The sequence below is a fragment of the Lampetra planeri genome, chromosome 74 (assembly GCF_965212315.1).
Source record: "Lampetra planeri chromosome 74, kcLamPlan1.2.h2, whole genome shotgun sequence".
Lineage (NCBI taxonomy): Eukaryota > Metazoa > Chordata > Hyperoartia > Petromyzontiformes > Petromyzontidae > Lampetra > Lampetra planeri.
Window position 1 is genome coordinate 3,410,700 of NC_136179.1, and position 18,736 is coordinate 3,429,435.

The following is an 18,736-nucleotide window of genomic DNA, read 5'->3' on the forward strand; positions in this document are numbered from 1 at the left end:
AAGTCGCCTAACTGTCGACACAGCAATTGTGTGTGTACACACTGGTTCGCCACGTGAGTGAGCGCTGCGCGGAGCTGAGCACGTGGGTGAGCGTGTGTACACAGTGGTTCTGTAGTGCTGCGGCTCGCCTCGGGGGAGCGCTGCGCAGAGCGGTGCGAGAGTGGGTGTCGCGTGTGTTCACTCCGTGTGTGATACAGGTGCGCGATCATAACGCGAATATTCAGTGAATCACACTGTGGATTTCCGTATAGTAAGTGAATATGCGAACCCGGGGGTGGGATATGCAGGAATAGAATCGAATTACAATCATTCAAATCCCGCTAGTCGTATTAGAATCACACTGTTCACTGTTGGATGAATGTGTCGAATCAATATGATCGAATAGATATATACAGTATATATACACATACAAAGAGTAAAACAATCATACATTGTAACTTATATACAATACACATGAATTATTTAAACTGAGTGTCGTATTTTACGTGGTCAGATGGAGCGCAGTGGATCGTATCGTCTCCTCTGCTTTTCGGAATCCGTGTGATCACCCAGTCACATCACCTAACTCCAGTCACAGCGCCTCACCCAAACGACATCTCCCCAGCGCCGTAGCGAGCCTACTCTCCGACGAGGAGGAAGAGCTCGCCATCGCAGTAAGGGGACGGGCAAGGGAGCCCCAGAGACCCAGCGAAACAACCCCGGGTTGGGTAGCCGGGTTACAGACCGGCATAGGAGATATGGACGGTAAGATAACCAACGTAGGTGAGAATATGACCAAGCTGCAATCCTCCGTTGAGACCATCCGATCCGAGATGGGGGAACTAGACTCCACGGTAGGAGGGCTAACTGGAAGGAAAGCCCGACTAGAAGCAGAGTATGAGCAGCAGCGCACTGGGGGAGGAGGGAGTGGGCAAAGAGCCCACTACGGAGCCGCCACCCCTCCCCGGGCGTGTTATGTGTGCGATCGGCGAGGGCATCTCAGGAGGGACTGTCCTCAGGTCGCCCGAGCTAGACAAGAGCTAAGGTCAAACACTAAGGCCCCCCTAGAGAGGGGACCACCGGGGGGTCAAATCGACGTAGCCCCGACACAAACAAGCTGTGAGAATAATGGCGAGCGAGTGATCTCCACACAGGTTCCAGCAACAATGCCAACGGAAACGGTGACTCATGGCGACTGGCTACGGGAGCTGGTGGCGGGGATCACGGGGGCCACGTCGCTGGTGGAAGGGGAGGTAAACAGAGTGCGTACCCGAATCCTGCTGGACACGGGGGCGGTGGCCTCGCTCGTGAGCGCAGCGCACTGCAGCGCGATCGGGGTCGACGTGCGTCACCTGCAGGCCCCGGACCGCGCGCTGCACATGGCGAGCGGAGCCGGAATGGGGTTGCTGGGGAGAGCCACCCTAGAGGTCCGCATAGGCAGCCAGGTGTGCACCCAGGAGTTCTACGTGTCGAGTGCGTTGTGTCACGAGTGTATCGCAGGTACCGTCCTCTTAGAACGGCTGGGACTCAACGTGCAACCCCGCCAGCGATGCGCCACCATGGAGAGCAACGGCGAGCGGATACCGTTCCTGGGACGAGAACCAACGCGCCCCCGCTTCGCACCTGTGGCCGCTATCCTGGCGACGGCAGTCACCATCGGGCCGCTCACCGAGATGCTGGTGCCGGTGGCAACATCCCCCACCGACCCCGCGCTCCGACCATCAGGTGAGGTAATGCTAACTCCTCACCCGGAGTTGGCAAAACGGTATGGGGTCGTGGGATCCGCCACGTTGGTAAACGCAGATGGGGACCGATTGTTTATGCGGATGTTTAACCCGCACAATACCCCAGCGATACTGCGACGGCGCACCCCGATCGGCAAGCAGGGGAGGGACGGGACAGCATGAGTAGCGGGACCGCATGGGCTCTTGCGCATAGTCACGGATGGTTGAGATAATTACGCTTGAGCGCGCAGGCACGAATGTTAGGGAGGGAAAGGAGCCGCATCCCTTTGATGTAGGGAGGATAAAAAAAATGAGAGATCGGGCTCTCTTCTCTCCAGCGCCAGGCGACAGGACGCTCTCCAGTCCAGCGACCCGAACGTCCGTGAGACGCATCGAGGCACGCTGCGAGTACGGGATCAACGAACCGCCGTGGGCATCTAACAGGGAGTAAGAAGGTGAAGTAGGATAATAGCCGATAGATAAGGAATAGGTACAGGTTTAGTGGAATAGGCCAGCCTCGTCGACTCACTGATAACATTAGTTACCAGGTAGCGAATAATAAATCATTAATAGCGAAGCGTGGCCTCGCGTGATCTTGTTTAGCAGTGGGAACGTGTGGGTGCGCGTGTGTACACCGTGGTTCCCCGCGTGAGTGAGCGCTGCGTAGAGCGGCGCACGAGTGGGTGTCGCGTGTGTATAGGTGTGTGCGCTCGTAGTGTGGGGGAAGGGGTCGGTGCGTCCGCCGGCCCCCGCTCCGTCTGTCGCCGCCGGGACTCGCGCAGTGTGAGGGCAGCGTCGTTCGCCCTCCGACCCCTGACCCCCGTTTAATAGCGCGTGATCCGTGGAGAGACACCGCAGCGTCTGCAGGTGAACGAGGGCGTGCGGCGAGCTATGCCTCTCACACGAGCTCGCGGAGGGACGGACCAGGGAGGGGAGCCGTCGGGCGATGAGCCCAGCGACGGCAGCAGCTGCTCGCAGATCAGCGAGGGGTCGGCGCACGGCGGAGCCCCTGCCATAGGCACGGCGCAGGGAGGGACTTCGGGGACCAGTGGCCCCAACAAGGGCATGGGGAACGTGTTTTTCCATTTATTCAAAATAAGCGCAACAATTACACACTGAGATGCACTTACATATTCATGCATGAAGCACAATGGGCACATTACCCTTCGGTATGTTAATAGACATGCGGATTGTGCATTCCAAAATTAACTTTCGAATGCAAATATCCTGAAAGACAAAGGATTGGATCCTAGGGGGGGAGTTATAAGGCGGCTCAGAAGCAGAGCTCAATGCCATTTCGAGAGGGAACTTGATGAGGTTGGACGCTCGACTCGTCGCTCTGCTGATCGCCCTTCAACCGCGAGACAACGCAGCCTGGCGAGCACAATTGCTGTGTCAACAGTTAGGCGACTTTGCGTCGGGAGAGTTCGTGGCGACATCTTCAGACGGCTTCCAGACACCGATATACCGTGAATCTTCAAGTAAGTGTCTATTTTCGCGGATAAATTCTTAAACGTGTTCGTCGTCAAATTAGCGGGATTTGTTTTGCCTCTCGTTTTGACACGAGCGTCGTTCTTGTTTTAGCAGTTAACAAAATCCAAAACTCAACGCTAAACATCCTTGCGGCCGATAGCGTACTTTTGACTTGATAACACCGCTGCTGTTACTACGCTCACATGGATCAGAGACGCTCTCCACAGCCCCACGCACACGGAGGCAAGAAGCCATTCAATTGCTCTGTGTGTGGGAAGTCATTTCCACGGCCATCACATCTTCAGAGACACCAGAGAACACACACGGGCGAGAAGCCGTTCCTGTGTTCTGTGTGTGGGAAGACATTTGCAAAGTCATCAAATCTTCAAGACCATCAGAGAACACACACGGGCGATAAGCCATTCCTGTGCCCTGTGTGTGGGAAGGCATTTGCACAGTCGTCAAATCTTAACACGCATCAGAAGGTCCACAATGATAGGAAACTGAAATCAAAAGCTGAAGTTCAAGGTGCTGCAATGAGTCCTGAAGAATTTTCCACCTTCGATCCCATGCAGTTGGATCCCGAGAGATGGCTGGATGTAATGGAGTGGCTCGACGATCAAACCGAGAGTGAGGGATGACTGAACAAATATTACGTCAGGTAATATTTGTTAGTTTTACAGTTTTTGTGAGAGTTTAATGACGTGCACAATGGTGGTTTGTAATGTTATCGGATTACTTGCCGAAGTGGCGTGATGAGCAGTGGTTGTGATATGATTCAATTCCGGACAATATTGTAGTGTTTAAGTCTTCCTGTTGAGCTAAAGTTGGAATGCATCTTTAGTTAGATCTTTTCTCAACATTTTAAACGGGTTTTTTCAAGCATATAGCTTTTTTTGGTTGGTATTAATCGACTTTAGATAACCGATTTAAGGATGTACATTGATGACGCGTTCGTTGGATATATGGCCTTGACTTCAACATAGACACACAGTGAACAAATGTGGTGAACTAATAAGGAAATAATGGGGAATGATACTTTAACGCGTTGGTATTCCTGGAACGGATATAGTTTGCATTGTATTGTAACTGTTTGAACATAGGACATAATACATTTCGAGTTTTGACTTAAAAATGATTGCAGATGAATAGAAACGTTTTTTTAACAAATGTGTGTCCGTTTATTTATTCATATCAACAACGTGTTTTAAGCGAGTTTCAGGTGGAGGATCTTCGTCACACATCTGCCCTTAACCGGCAGCATCTTGGCTGTCTCCCCATTAACATGAGTTCCTGGAGGGGAAAGGGCCCCATTATTTATCGATTCACAACGTTACGGTCCCTAATCATCAAGTATACAGGGAATCCTGTACGCTAAGACATGTGAACTGTAACACTAAAAACGATAACACAAAACATTAAACTACTATAAACTAGTTTCATCATTTATAACAGCAAAAACAGAGGTACGGTATTATAATCTCATTACAAGCAGTAGAGTTTCAACGTGATCGTATTAAAATCACACTCTGCGCATATGTATGTATAGCGTACGTGCAAGCGAACTGTGCTCGTATGCATGTAATATGCATCTATGGCCTTTGGACATGCGAACCGGTGGTCGGATATGCGAATTGGGGGGTGCAGGATTATGATCGGCTAAAGCAGTGAACTATTTGTCTTTTGTCAAAAACTGTAAAACTAAAATGGCTAAAATTACACACAAAAGTACTCGATACGGATTAATAGGTATAACCACATGACATAATATTTTTTCAGTCACCCGGAGCTCTGTGTTTGACCCTCGAGCCACTCCATTACATCCAGCCATCTCTCGGGATCCAACTGCATGGGATCGAAGTTGGAAACCTCTTCAGGACTCATTGCAGCACCTTGAATTTCAGCTTTTGATTTCAGTTTCCTATCATTGTGGACCTTCTGATGCTTGTTCATGGTTGATGACCGTGCAAATGCCTTCCCACACACAGAGCACGGGAATGGCTTCTCACCAGTGTGTGTTCTCTGATGGTTTTGAAGAGTTGACGAGTGTGCAAATGCCTTCCCACACACAGGGCACAGGAATGGCTTCTCGACCGTGTGTGTTCTCTGGTGACTCTGAAGATGTGATGAGTGTGCAAATGTCTTCCCACACAGAGGGCACAGGAATGGCTTCTCGCCCGTGTGTGTTCTCTTATGAGTTTGAAGAGTTGATGACTGTGCAAATGCTTTCCCACACACAGGGCACAGGAATGGCTTCTCGCCCTTGTGTGTTCTCTGGTGTCTCTGAAGAAGTGATGGTCGTGAAAAGGACTTCCCGCACACAGAGCAATTGAATGGCTTCTTGCCTCCGTGTACGTGGGGCTGTGGAGAGCGTCTCTGCTCCATGTGAGCGTAGTAACAGCAGCGGTGTTATCGAGTCAAAAGTACGCAATCGGCCTCGATTTAAAGTGTTTAGCGTTGAGTTTTGGATTTTGTTAACTGCTAAAACAAGAACGACACTCGCGTCTAACCGAGACGCAAAAAATTCCCGCTAATTTGACGACGAACACGTTTAAGAGTTTATCCACGAAAATAGACACTTACTTGGAGATTCACGGTATATCGGTGTCTGAAACCCGTCTGAAGATGTCGCCACGAACTCTCCGGACGCAAAGTCGCCTAACTGTCGACACAGCAATTGTGCTCGCCAGGCTGCGTTGTCTCGCGGTTGAAGGGCGATCAGCAGAGCGACGAGTCGAGCGTCCAACCTCATCAATTTCCCTCTCGAAATGGCATTGAGCTCTGCTTCTGAGCCGCCTTATAACTCCCCCCCTAGGATCCAATCCTTTGTCTTTCAGGATATTTGCATTCGATTGTTAATTTTGGAAGGTACAATCCGCATGTCTATTAACATACCGAAGGGTAATGTGCCCATTGTGCTTCATGCATGAATATGTAAGTGCATCTCAGTGTGTAATTGTGCGCCTATTTTGAATAAATCGAAAAGCTTTGTCCTCGATTTAAAGTGAATGCAGAGAAATTAGCATGTAACTTTAGAAAAGGAAGAGAGCGCCTTCTCGACGAGGGAGTGAACCCCAATAGGTAATATTATTTTACAGCGTTACAATGGATAGGTTGTAGTTCATAGGTTATAATATTATGTTTCACTATGATAGAGCTTAATATGTGAGAGTAGACAATATCAGAGTTGATCAAATGCGACGATCAAGGGCGTCAATCGGGTGAGTTTGATCAGAGGCTTGAATCAAAGGCGTCATCCCATCACGGAACATCACCACCCTGCGTATATCACAGCAACAGAAGCAACTACAGCAGCAACAACAGCAGCGACAACAACAGCAGCAACATCACATTTCGAGGGCGACGCAGCTACTTCCGATTCTGCTGCCCAGCTGTTTGTAGTCGGGACCTGCTCTCGCAGGACCCCACACGTCTTTGGAAATGATTGCGATGATCATGTCTGAGCTGAGAATTAAGTAACTCAAGATTACTTTGTTTAACCATAACTTTAGGTAGGTTAGTGTCATCGGGGCTCTGTGAATACTACTCTTGAATGAAATCACACTCCTGAATAACCGACATTGTACTAATGTTGTACTAATTTTGGTTGATCTAGTAGAACAAGGCACGTGCCATGTCCAGACGAATTCTTATCAACAACAGTGTCCTTAAATATGATGCTAAAATAAATGTTAACGCTGGATTTAACGTGCACCTCTTAACCCCTCCCTCGCATTTACGACTAATGATTTGCATTTGCACGTAACATATATTTAAGTCCATTAAAATGCTAATACGACCATATTGTTATTCTAAAAATTGAATGCGATTCTTGCCCTGTACCCCCCCCCCCCCCCCCACAGTTCACATATCCGACCCCCGGTTCGATTGAACAGATAATTTACATACATATCTGTATGTCCCCCAAGTTGCTCCGCCCATGGCGGGGTCAGGTAGAGGTCATAGAGGTGGGTGATCTAAAGACAGTGCATCAACAAAGGGACAAGAAAGAGAGAGTTCGAGAAGGAAAGGCGAGACCAAGTGTGGGCGGAGGTTCACGCCGAGAATGAGAGAGGGGGAGGAACGAGGTTTGGGGCTGTTTTGGCTGGTTGCTGTCTCGTCGTCGTCGTCGCTATATCGTGACGCCTGGGGTCTGAAACCGCGTTAAAGGCTAAATAAAATAACCCTCTGCAGTGTGAGTCCGGAGTCATTGCAATTGTAATGATTCATTATTTCACGGGCTAATATTGGGTTTGTGCGATTATGTTACATATTCATACTGAATATTGTTATTTGATTCCATTTAGATGAAACATTCATCCATTAGTGGACAGCTTGATATTAATACCACCAAAGGGTTATTCAAATAATTTTAATCCCATCCTGATCCTGCACCTTCCATTTCACATATCCCACCCTTGGTTCGCACGTCCATATTACATGCATACATGTTACATACAGACATTACATTCATGCATATTACATACATGTTACATACTCACGAGTGTGAAGCTAAGAATTCGAATGAGATTCGAATATCACAATTCAATGTACGGTGTTCTAATCTGTAATACGAGTTCACAACATTATAGTTTACTATAACACTAGTTTGTAGTGTTATTTTAAAGCGTTGAAATGTATAGCTCATAGTTTAAAGGTTATATTCTTAGAGGTTATAATGTTAGAGTATGCAATGTGAGTTTACAATTTGAGAGTTTGTGGACGTGCCCTATTCTCGTGGGACCCGACACGGATTTGGAAATAATTGGTATGATCATGTTTGAGCTGGGATGAGCGACTAATGTTTACTTTGATTAATCACAACTGTGTGTAGGTTAGTGCCATCGGGGCTTAGTGAATACTACTCATGAATGCACTCATACTTCTTTCGGATTTAAATTGAAATCCTGTTGGTAGAACAAGTCGCCTGCCTTTTCTAGACGAATTGTTATCTTCAAGTGCGTCCGTAAATATAGTGCTAAAATACACAGCATAGGGAAGGCTGCCTTGTTGGGGAGATGTAGTTTGGCTAAGTCGTTGTCGCCGGGTGATGACACGGATTCTGAAACAATGGAGTTAAACACTCGCTGCTTGGCCCCGTCGACAGCAGCGAAGGCTGTCATATACCGCCCCATTTACGAGTTGGCTGTATGATGTGTATAGTTGAAGGTGTTAGGTGTTGTCTTCTTCTAACAGCTATTAACGTGCCTGTGTTGTCTGTTTTTACGATTTGTCCATTGATGTTGTTTTTATTGCGGCGTTCTGTCACTTGAGTGTTGCAGTTTGTTTAAGAATTCGTCACGTGAGCGTGGTGTTTTGCTTGTGGGAATTTCGCTTTGTCACAATTTGTGATTGTCATAATAATTGTAACGATTCATAATGTCATGAGTTTATAATGGGTTTGTGCGTGTATTTATATAAATATATTCCGTCTTTTGTTTTTCGATGACATCTAGCAGTACACTATACATACATATGAGCAGAGTGCGATTCTTATACAACCAGTGTTCTTCTAATGACATTGTAATACCTTACCTACGTTTACATAGTTATAAATTAAACACTAGTTTATAATCGTTTAATGTTTAGTGTTATCGTTTATAGTATTACAGTTTACATGTTATAGAGTACAGTTTATCCCCGACATACTTCAGGATTAGGGACTGTTACGTTGATGAACGATTAACTACGGGGATCTTTCCCCTCAAGGAACACGTGTTAATCGTGTAGACAGCCAAGATGCTGCCAGTTAAGGGCACACTTGTGTGACGGAGATCCTCCACCTGAAATTCTCTTGACATAGGAACATTATAAAATAAAGACCGGACAAACATTTGTTAAAAATACGTTTTTATTCATCTGCAATCATTTTTACGTCAAAACTCGAAGGAGATATTTATTATGTCCTATGTTCACACATTTCCAGTACAATGCAAACCATATCCGTTCCAGGAATACCAAAGCGTTAAAGTATCATTCCCCATGATTTCCTTATAAGTTCACCACATTTGTTCACTGTGCGTCTATGTTGAAGTCAAGGCCATATATCCAACGAACGCGTCATCAATGTACATCCTGAAATCAGCTATCTAAAATCGATTAATACCAATCAAAAAAAGCTGTACACTTGACAAAATTTTTTTTAAAATATTGAGCAAAGATGTACCTACAGATGCATTCTAACTTTAGCACAACAGGAACACTTAACGACTACAATTGAACCCTCTCACAACCAGTGCTCATTACACCACTTCGGCAAGTAATCCGATAACATTACAAACCACAACTGTGCACGTCATTAAACTCACAAAACTGTAAAACTAAAATGGCTAAAATTACACACAAAAATACTCGATACGGATTAATAGGTATAACCACATGACATAATATTTTTTCAGTCACCCCGAGCTCTCTGGTTGACTCTCGAGCCACTCCATTACATCCAGCCATCTCTCAGGATCCAACTGCATGGGATCGAAGGTGGAAACTTCTTCAGGACTCATTGCAGCACCTTGAATTTCAGCTTTTGATTTCAGTTTCCTATCATTGTGGACCTTCTGATGCTTGTTCATGGTTGATGACCGTGCAAATGCCTTCCCACACACAGAGCACGGGAATGGCTTCTCACCAGTGTGTGTTCTCTGATGGTTTTGAAGAGTTGACGAGTGTGAAAATGCCTTCCCACACACAGGGCACAGGAATGGCTTCTCACCCGTGTGTGTTCTCTGATGACTCTGAAGATGTGATGACTGTGCAAATGCCTTCCCACACACAGGGCACAGGAATGGCTTCTCTCCCGTGTGTGTTCTCTGATGGTCTTGAAGAGTTGACGAGTGTGCAAATGCCTTCCCACACACAGGGCACAGGAATGGCTTCTCACCCGTGTGTGTTCTCTGATGACTCTGAAGATGTGATGACTTTGTAAATGTCTTGCCACACACAGGGCACAGGAATGGCTTCTCGCCCGTGTGTGTTCTCTGGTGACTCTGAAGATGTGATGAGTGTGCAAATGTCTTCCCACACAGAGGGCACAGGAATGGCTTCTCGCCCGTGTGTGTTCTCTTATGAGTTTGAAGAGTTGATGACTGTGCAAATGCTTTCCCACACACAGGGCACAGGAATGGCTTCTCGCCCTTGTGTGTTCTCTGGTGTCTCTGAAGAAGTGATGGTCGTGAAAAGGACTTCCCGCACACAGAGCAATTGAATGGCTTCTTGCCTCCGTGTACGTGGGGCTGTGGAGAGCGTCTCTGCTCCATGTGAGCGTAGTAACAGCAGCGGTGTTATCGAGTCAAAAGTACGCAATCGGCCTCGATTTAAAGTGTTTAGCGTTGAGTTTTGGATTTTGTTAACTGCTAAAACAAGAACGACACTCGCGTCTAACCGAGACGCAAAAAATTCCCGCTAATTTGACGACGAACACGTTTAAGAGTGTATCCACAAAAATAGACACTTACTTGGAGATTCACGGTATATCGGTGTCTGAAACCCGTCTGAAGATGTCGCCACGAACTCTCCGGACGCAAAGTCGCCTAACTGTCGACACAGCAATTGTGTGTGTACACACTGGTTCGCCACGTGAGTGAGCGCTGCGCGGAGCTGAGCACGTGGGTGAGCGTGTGTACACAGTGGTTCTGTAGTTCTGCGGCTCGCCTCGGGGGAGCGCTGCGCAGAGCGGTGCGAGAGTGGGTGTCGCGTGTGTTCACTCCGTGTGTGATACAGGTGCGCGATCATAACGCGAATATTCAGTGAATCACACTGTGGATTTCCGTATAGTAAGTGAATATGCGAACCCGGGGGTGGGATATGCAGGAATAGAATCGAATTACAATCATTCAAATCCCGCTAGTCGTATTAGAATCACACTGTTCACTGTTGGATGAATGTGTCGAATCAATATGATCGAATAGATATATACAGTATATATACACATACAAAGAGTAAAACAATCATACATTGTAACTTATATACAATACACATGAATTATTTAAACTGAGTGTCGTATTTTACGTGGTCAGATGGAGCGCAGTGGATCGTATCGTCTCCTCTGCTTTTCGGAATCCGTGTGATCACCCAGTCACATCACCTAACTCCAGTCACAGCGCCTCACCCAAACGACATCTCCCCAGCGCCGTAGCGAGCCTACTCTCCGACGAGGAGGAAGAGCTCGCCATCGCAGTAAGGGGACGGGCAAGGGAGCCCCAGAGACCCAGCGAAACAACCCCGGGTTGGGTAGCCGGGTTACAGACCGGCATAGGAGATATGGACGGTAAGATAACCAACGTAGGTGAGAATATGACCAAGCTGCAATCCTCCGTTGAGACCATCCGATCCGAGATGGGGGAACTAGACTCCACGGTAGGAGGGCTAACTGGAAGGAAAGCCCGACTAGAAGCAGAGTATGAGCAGCAGCGCACTGGGGGAGGAGGGAGTGGGCAAAGAGCCCACTACGGAGCCGCCACCCCTCCCCGGGCGTGTTATGTGTGCGATCGGCGAGGGCATCTCAGGAGGGACTGTCCTCAGGTCGCCCGAGCTAGACAAGAGCTAAGGTCAAACACTAAGGCCCCCATAGAGAGGGGACCACCGGGGGGTCAAATCGACGTAGCCCCGACACAAACAAGCTGTGAGAATAATGGCGAGCGAGTGATCTCCACACAGGTTCCAGCAACAATGCCAACGGAAACGGTGACTCATGGCGACTGGCTACGGGAGCTGGTGGCGGGGATCACGGGGGCCACGTCGCTGGTGGAAGGGGAGGTAAACAGAGTGCGTACCCGAATCCTGCTGGACACGGGGTCGGTGGCCTCGCTCGTGAGCGCAGCGCACTGCAGCGCGATCGGGGTCGACGTGCGTCACCTGCAGGCCCCGGACCGCGCGCTGCACATGGCGAGCGGAGCCGGAATGGGGTTGCTGGGGAGAGCCACCCTAGAGGTCCGCATAGGCAGCCAGGTGTGCACCCAGGAGTTCTACGTGTCGAGTGCGTTGTGTCACGAGTGTATCGCAGGTACCGTCCTCTTAGAACGGCTGGGACTCAACGTGCAACCCCGCCAGCGATGCGCCACCATGGAGAGCAACGGCGAGCGGATACCGTTCCTGGGACGAGAACCAACGCGCCCCCGCTTCGCACCTGTGGCCGCTATCCTGGCGACGGCAGTCACCATCGGGCCGCTCACCGAGATGCTGGTGCCGGTGGCAACATCCCCCACCGACCCCGCGCTCCGACCATCAGGTGAGGTAATGCTAACTCCTCACCCGGAGTTGGCAAAACGGTATGGGGTCGTGGGATCCGCCACGTTGGTAAACGCAGATGGGGACCGATTGTTTATGCGGATGTTTAACCCGCACAATACCCCAGCGATACTGCGACGGCGCACCCCGATCGGCAAGCAGGGGAGGGACGGGACAGCATGAGTAGCGGGACCGCATGGGCTCTTGCGCATAGTCACGGATGGTTGGGATAATTACGCTTGAGCGCGCAGGCACGAATGTTAGGGAGGGAAAGGAGCCGCATCCCTTTGATGTAGGGAGGATAAAAAAAATGAGAGATCGGGCTCTCTTATCTCCAGCGCCAGGCGACAGGACGCTCTCCAGTCCAGCGACCCGAACGTCCGTGAGACGCATCGAGGCACGCTGCGAGTACGGGATCAACGAACCGCCGTGGGCATCTAACAGGGAGTAAGAAGGTGAAGTAGGATAATAGCCGATAGATAAGGAATAGGTACAGGTTTAGTGGAATAGGCCAGCCTCGTCGACTCACTGATAACATTAGTTACCAGGTAGCGAATAATAAATCATTAATAGCGAAGCGTGGCCTCGCGTGATCTTGTTTAGCAGTGGGAACGTGTGTGTAACGAAATCTAAAACTCAACGCTAAACATCCTTGCGGTCGATAGCGTACTTTTGACTCAATAACACCGCTGCTGTTACTACGCTCACATGGAGCAGAGACGCTCTCCACAGCCCCACGCACACGGAGGCAAGAAGCCATTCAATTGCTCTGTGTGTGGGAAGTCCTTTTCACGGGCATCAACTCTTCAGAGTCATCAAAGAACGCACACGGACGAGAAGCCATTCCTATGCCCTGTGTGTGGGAAGGCATTTGCACAATCGTCAACTCTTCAACACCATCAGAAAACACACACGGGCGAGAAGCCATTCCTCTGCTCTGTGTGTGGGAAGGAATTTGCATGGTCATCAAGCATGGACAGGCATCATGATAGGAAACTGAAATCAAAAGCTGAAATTCAAGGTGCTGCAATGATTCCTGAAGATAATTCCACCTTCGATCCCATGCAGTTGGATCCCGATAGATGGCTGGATGTAATGGAAGCGTCTCATAGAGCTGAAGCGTCTTGAGAAAAAAAATAAGCGACTTGAGGAGAGGTGCTTTCGCAAGATGAAGCTCCTCGAGGAGAAACGTCTCATGAAGGAGAAGCGCCTCGTTGAGGTGAAGCGTCAAGAGGAGGAGGAGGAGCACTTGATGGAGGAGAAGCGTCTTGTGGAGCAAAAGCACCTCGAGGAGGAGCAGCGCCTCGCCAAGATGGAGCGACAATGGCTCCAGACCGATACCACCAGCAGCAGCACTACCACTGACACCACCTCCACCGCCGCCGCCGCCACCACCATCGCTGCCACGTCCTCCAATCCTGTGTGGGGCCCAATAGCTCCGAGCTTTGGAGAAGAGGGCTTCCAAGAAAATAAAGCAAACTCCGGAGTCGCTGAACCACGGTAAACCACTCTGCGTGTGCGCCCTGTGTGTGTGTTTTTTTTGTTATTAATTGCCATGCTTCTCACGCAGCATCAGCCTTACTCGGTCTCAAGACTTTTTTCAGGAGGATCCTGCCAAGTTTGCTCGCATTTTGCAAGAAAGTTGCGACTGTTAGAGATCCAAATTGAACGATTTGCATTGCTTGTGTGGGTTCAGTAACAGGGAGAAAGCTGCAGAACCTTCCCAGAACAGGTGGCTGCATAATCCACATGGAGAATGTGGCCAAACGTGGAAATCAAACCCAGGTCAATGTTGCTGTGACGCACAGGTGCTCAAGCCTTGTCGCGCTCTCAAAATTCACAGACACTGCAAACTCCACGTGTACATTCCGCTATACTGTGGACAGATTTATTTTTCATAACTGGTTTCTGGGTTAGACCACATAACGAAGTGGCATATCTTCACCATGTAACCCTCCATCCACCGTGAGATTTTCGCTGTCTATCGCCTGTTTCCAGGCCAGCTGCCAAGTCGCCTCGTAATGCACAGCGACAGCTACCACTGAGAGGGGTGTCCAATTTAAAACGCGATGAGATGAGATATGCGAGAGGCTCATCGCATGCAATGCACTCTGAGATGCCTTCGACGTCAAGGGAGGTTGCTCTCTCGACCGCAAATCACTGACGGATACTTTTTTGAAATCGTGGATGTGTTGAAGCGGCCAAATGCTCGTGCACTCATTCTTCTCCGCTTACAGTTCAGATCTTGCTTCCCGCCCTGGCTATTATTGCTGCTGCATTGACCACACAGATCCACACCCATTCCATCACAGTGGACGTTCAGGATCTCTATCGATGCCATTTGAAATGCTTAGGACATTATGTGCAAGGGGTCAATTAGAATATACAAATAGAAAAATGTCAATCTAGATTTGAAGTTGTCGTGACTACAGGGATCCATACTCTTTGGTTATATCGGTAAATTCACGTAGGTATGAAATAAAATAAATTAAATCACGACGTTTCGATGGCCATGTCGTTATTGCAAGAAAGTTTCTTGCTGTGGTTTTCCCACCTGATGATGATTGCTTGTGTTGCAATCGAAACGTTGTTATTTAATTTCTTTCATTTTATACCTACGTGACTTTACCGAAAGAACCAAAAAAATGTCACTTCAAATTATTCAGCTAAATTTGCACAGCAACGCCACCCACTACTGTGAAACTACAGCAGTCTGTGTGAGACACAGATGCACCTATCTCAAGGATAGCCTGGCGCCATGAGAATGACAGCACCAATACTAAGCACACTCACTGGCCATGTCGTTATTGCTGTTTCTATTCAGCTCGAATTAATCCGCCACACATTCCACCCACGGACGATGGGAAGATGGCGATGTCTGCCGTAGCAGCAAGGTGGAACGGTGTCGTGTTGTCTCTTCACAGATCTGAGCCAGCGCAGCCCTCCTCCTCACTCGTCCAGGCCTTTGAAGCGAAGACAGGAGTTGTGGAGAAGGAGACGAAGGAAGATGTGAAGGAGATGATGGAGGATGAGGTAGAGACAGAGGAGGAGAAATCGGAGGAAGAGAAGGCAAAGGAGGACGAGATTGTGATGGTGACAATGGAGGAGAACACGGAGGGAGAGGAGAAAGACAATACAGAGATGGAGGACAAGGAGACAACAAAGGATGAACAGATGGTCGTGGAGGAGGACATGGAGACGACGGACAAAGGGGAAACAATGGTGGTGGAGGAGGAAGAGAAGACGGTGGTGGAGATGGTGGAGGAAGAGCTGTTGCTAGCGGAGGAGAAGAAAATGGAGAAGATGGAGGTGGCGCAGGAAGAGGAGAAGATGGTGGTGGAAGATGAAGAAGAGGGCATGGAGGAGGATGAGATGGAGAAGATGGAAGAGGTGCAGGTGGAGATGCACGAAAAGAAGAGGAAGCGAGGGGGCCTCGCTCGCGTGGCGAGAGCGATCGCCTCACTCCTCCGCCGCGTGCTGCTTTGTAGTGGCAGGTCCACCGCCCAGTAGGGGTGGTGGCGGTGGTCGTGCATCGGTGCTAACCGTGACCACTATCACCACACTACCCACCCCGTGATACTCGCTACACACACCACACGGTTCCGCAGAGAGACGGTGCCACTGGGACCACAGCTGGGGAATGAAGCTGAGCAGCAGATGCCAGGACTTCAACGGAGAATGACTGCTGCCATGAGACCTCACATCACACACACACACACGGGACTATGCCATTAGCATAGCCGGCCCCACACTGGGCCCCTTCCATGCTGGTTTTCATACAGGCGGTCCTCATGTCTGGATGTTTTCGCCTGAGCACGACCGCTCGTGTTGCGATCGAAACGTCGTGATTTATTTATTATTTTATTTTTTCTACCTACGTGACTTTACTGAAAGAACCAAAGAGTATGAAAGACGTCTTGTCTGCTGATCTTGTTCATATCTGTGTACATCGATATCCCACATTGCTTACACGTTCACACCACACACAATGAAATAAATAGAAACTAGAACGACTTCCGGGAATGGGCAAAGATCGAGGAAACTCTTTCAATGGAGCGAGTTCAGTGAGTTCGATTCAACATCTCTCTGTCCGTCTGTCTCTGTGTGTGTCTCTCTGCCTGTCTCTGTGTCTATGTCGTCTCTGTCTCTCTCTGTGTTCCTCTTGTCTGTGTCTGTCCGCCTGTCCTGTCTGTGTGTGTCTGTCTATCAGCGTCTGTCCAACCGGAGTCAACGACTGTCAGTAGCAGCAGGCGCCCGTTCAACTCCCACGGCTACACGCCACTCAAACTTGCTCCCAACACACAAAGATCCCCCGTATAGCCTTAACAGACTGTAGGGGCAAGTGCTGTTCGCGAGCACCTATTAAGGGTGGGACGGCGCACGAGGGGGTGGGTGGCCAGCACCACGCCCGGCCGCCTTTGTCTCCCCAGTGGCGATGTTGACACACCGCACCGGGTACTCGTTTGAGGCTGAGTCGACGTAGGGGAGGCTCAGGACCGGTTCAGAAAGTCGTCACTGGCGGTGTTGGTCACGAGCGGGAATGGAACTCGGCTGGTCGGTGCGGAGCGCAGCGCTCACCACGACACTGCCGCTCCCCTTCTGTCAACAAACTTGAACTCCGACCCCACTCTCTGACGTCACCGCTCAGCGTGACCTCATCGCCGTCAAACGCCAGGGGGAGGTGTTCCTCGCTAGTGACGTCATGTCACCCACCTCCCCACCACTGCGCTCTTGAGCGTGATGTCATCTCTGCTCGGCCGCTGCCGATATCTGTTCCAGTGCCAATCCGTATTTGGGCAAAGCCACGCCCGGTAACTGGCGATGCATTAACATAATGTATCGTGAAAGCAGTCGCGAGTTTCGAGCCGCTCATTGTGTCATCGTACCCCGCAATTGACGTCATGTCACCTGCTGGCGCGTGACGTCGCGAGGAACCAGGAAGTTGCCGCTCCGCCCGTGAACTGAAATCCGAGGTGAGAAATTCTCATCGCGGTTGTGGTGGTTGTTGTTGTGGTGGTGGTTGTGGTGGTGGTTGTCGTGGTTGTGGTGATTGTGGTGGTTGCGGTGGTGGTGGTGGCGGTTGCGGTGGTGGTGGTTGCGGTGGTTGCGGTGGTAGTGGTTGTGGTGGTAGTTGTGGTGGTTGCGGTGGTGGTGGTTGTGGGGGTGGGTGTGATGGTGGTTGTGGTGGTGGTGGTGGTTGTGGTGATGGTTGTGGTGGTGGTGGTGGTTGTGGTGATGGTTGTGGTGGTGGTTGTGGTGATGGTTGTGGTGGTGGTTGTGGTGGTGGTTGTGGTGGTGGTGGTTGAGGTGGTGGTTGTAGTGGTGGTTGTAGTGGTGGTGGTTGTTGTGGTGGTTGCGGTGGTGGTTGCGGTTGTAGTGGTGGTTGTTGTGGTGGTTGCGGTGGTGGTTGCGGTTGTAGTGGTGGTTGTAGTGGTGGTTGTAGTGGTGGTGGTTGTTGTGGTGGTTGTGGTTTGTTGTGGTGGTTGTAGTGGTGGTTGTAGTGGTGGTTGTGGTGGTGGTGGTTGTTGTTTACCGAGGTAGAGCCTAGCTCTCGTAGGGATGTCAATTGAGTAGCAGCGAGCATGGAAGCGATGTCCAGGTTGGAACTTTACAACGCGGGGCCTTGCCTCCTGCCCTCGCCTGATCGCGTTTGCTTCAATTCTCTCGCTTAAGTTGAATTTGTCTTCACCCGGCTCGCCACTTTGTAACTTTGTTTAACTTTAAATATTAACACAGTTTTTATTTTTACCAGGACAAGCCCGCTTGAGCTGCTATACCGCTCTTGTTTTCAGAAGCGACCTGCCCACAACAACAACAACAGGGTGAGGCTCGTCAACAGCGTGGCGGTGTTCACTCTGGACGTGTGGTGCTGTTCACTCTGGACGCGTGGCGGTGTTCACTCTGGACGCGTGGCGGTGTTCACTCTGGACGCGTGGCGGTGTTCACTCTAGACGCGTGGCGGTGTTCACTCTGGACGCGTGGCGGTGTTCACTCTGGATGCGTGGCGGTGTTCGCTCTCTGCATGTGGAGTGGGGACAACCGGGGGATCTGGAGGAAATCCACGCGACCACGGGATGAGAGAGAGAGACGCAAACTCCAAATATACAGCAGGCGTCAGGGTCGCTATTGAACCCACGACTTCCTGTATGCCAAGAGAGGTAGTTAACATCTCACTACGGGGTGAGAGAGAGACACACAGCCTTGGCGATGTTGATTGATCCTCAATTAATTACTTGGATGAATAAGGAAGCATTAATACTGAGCGGATGAAGGTAGCCAGGCATGGGTCTGGACACACCACCACCTGTGAACCATGCCAGTGTGTGACAGTGTAA

The 18,736-nt window shown here is 49.7% G+C and overlaps 1 protein-coding gene across 1 annotated transcript; it reads right to left on the reverse strand.

Moving 5' to 3' along the window:
- Positions 1 to 4,550: 4,550 nt before the first annotated feature.
- LOC144737832 (uncharacterized) lies at positions 4,551 to 10,432 on the reverse strand. Its single transcript, XM_078620707.1, has 3 exons — positions 9,731 to 10,432; positions 5,069 to 5,537; positions 4,551 to 4,564 (listed from the first exon to the last, which is right to left on the reverse strand). The coding sequence occupies exons 1-3, from the start codon at positions 10,430 to 10,432 to the stop codon at positions 4,551 to 4,553; spliced, it is 1,185 nt and encodes a 394-aa protein (XP_078476833.1).
- Positions 10,433 to 18,736: the final 8,304 nt, after the last annotated feature.

Coding starts and splice junctions, on each gene's coding strand:
- LOC144737832 (XM_078620707.1), bottom strand. CDS start 10,432: ATGGAGCAGAGACGCTCTCCACAGCCCCACGTACACGGAGGCAAGAAG. Junction 5,538..9,730: donor CCATGAACAAGCATCAGAAG/GTCCACAATGAT, acceptor CGCTCTCCACAG/CCCCACGTACACGGAGGCAA.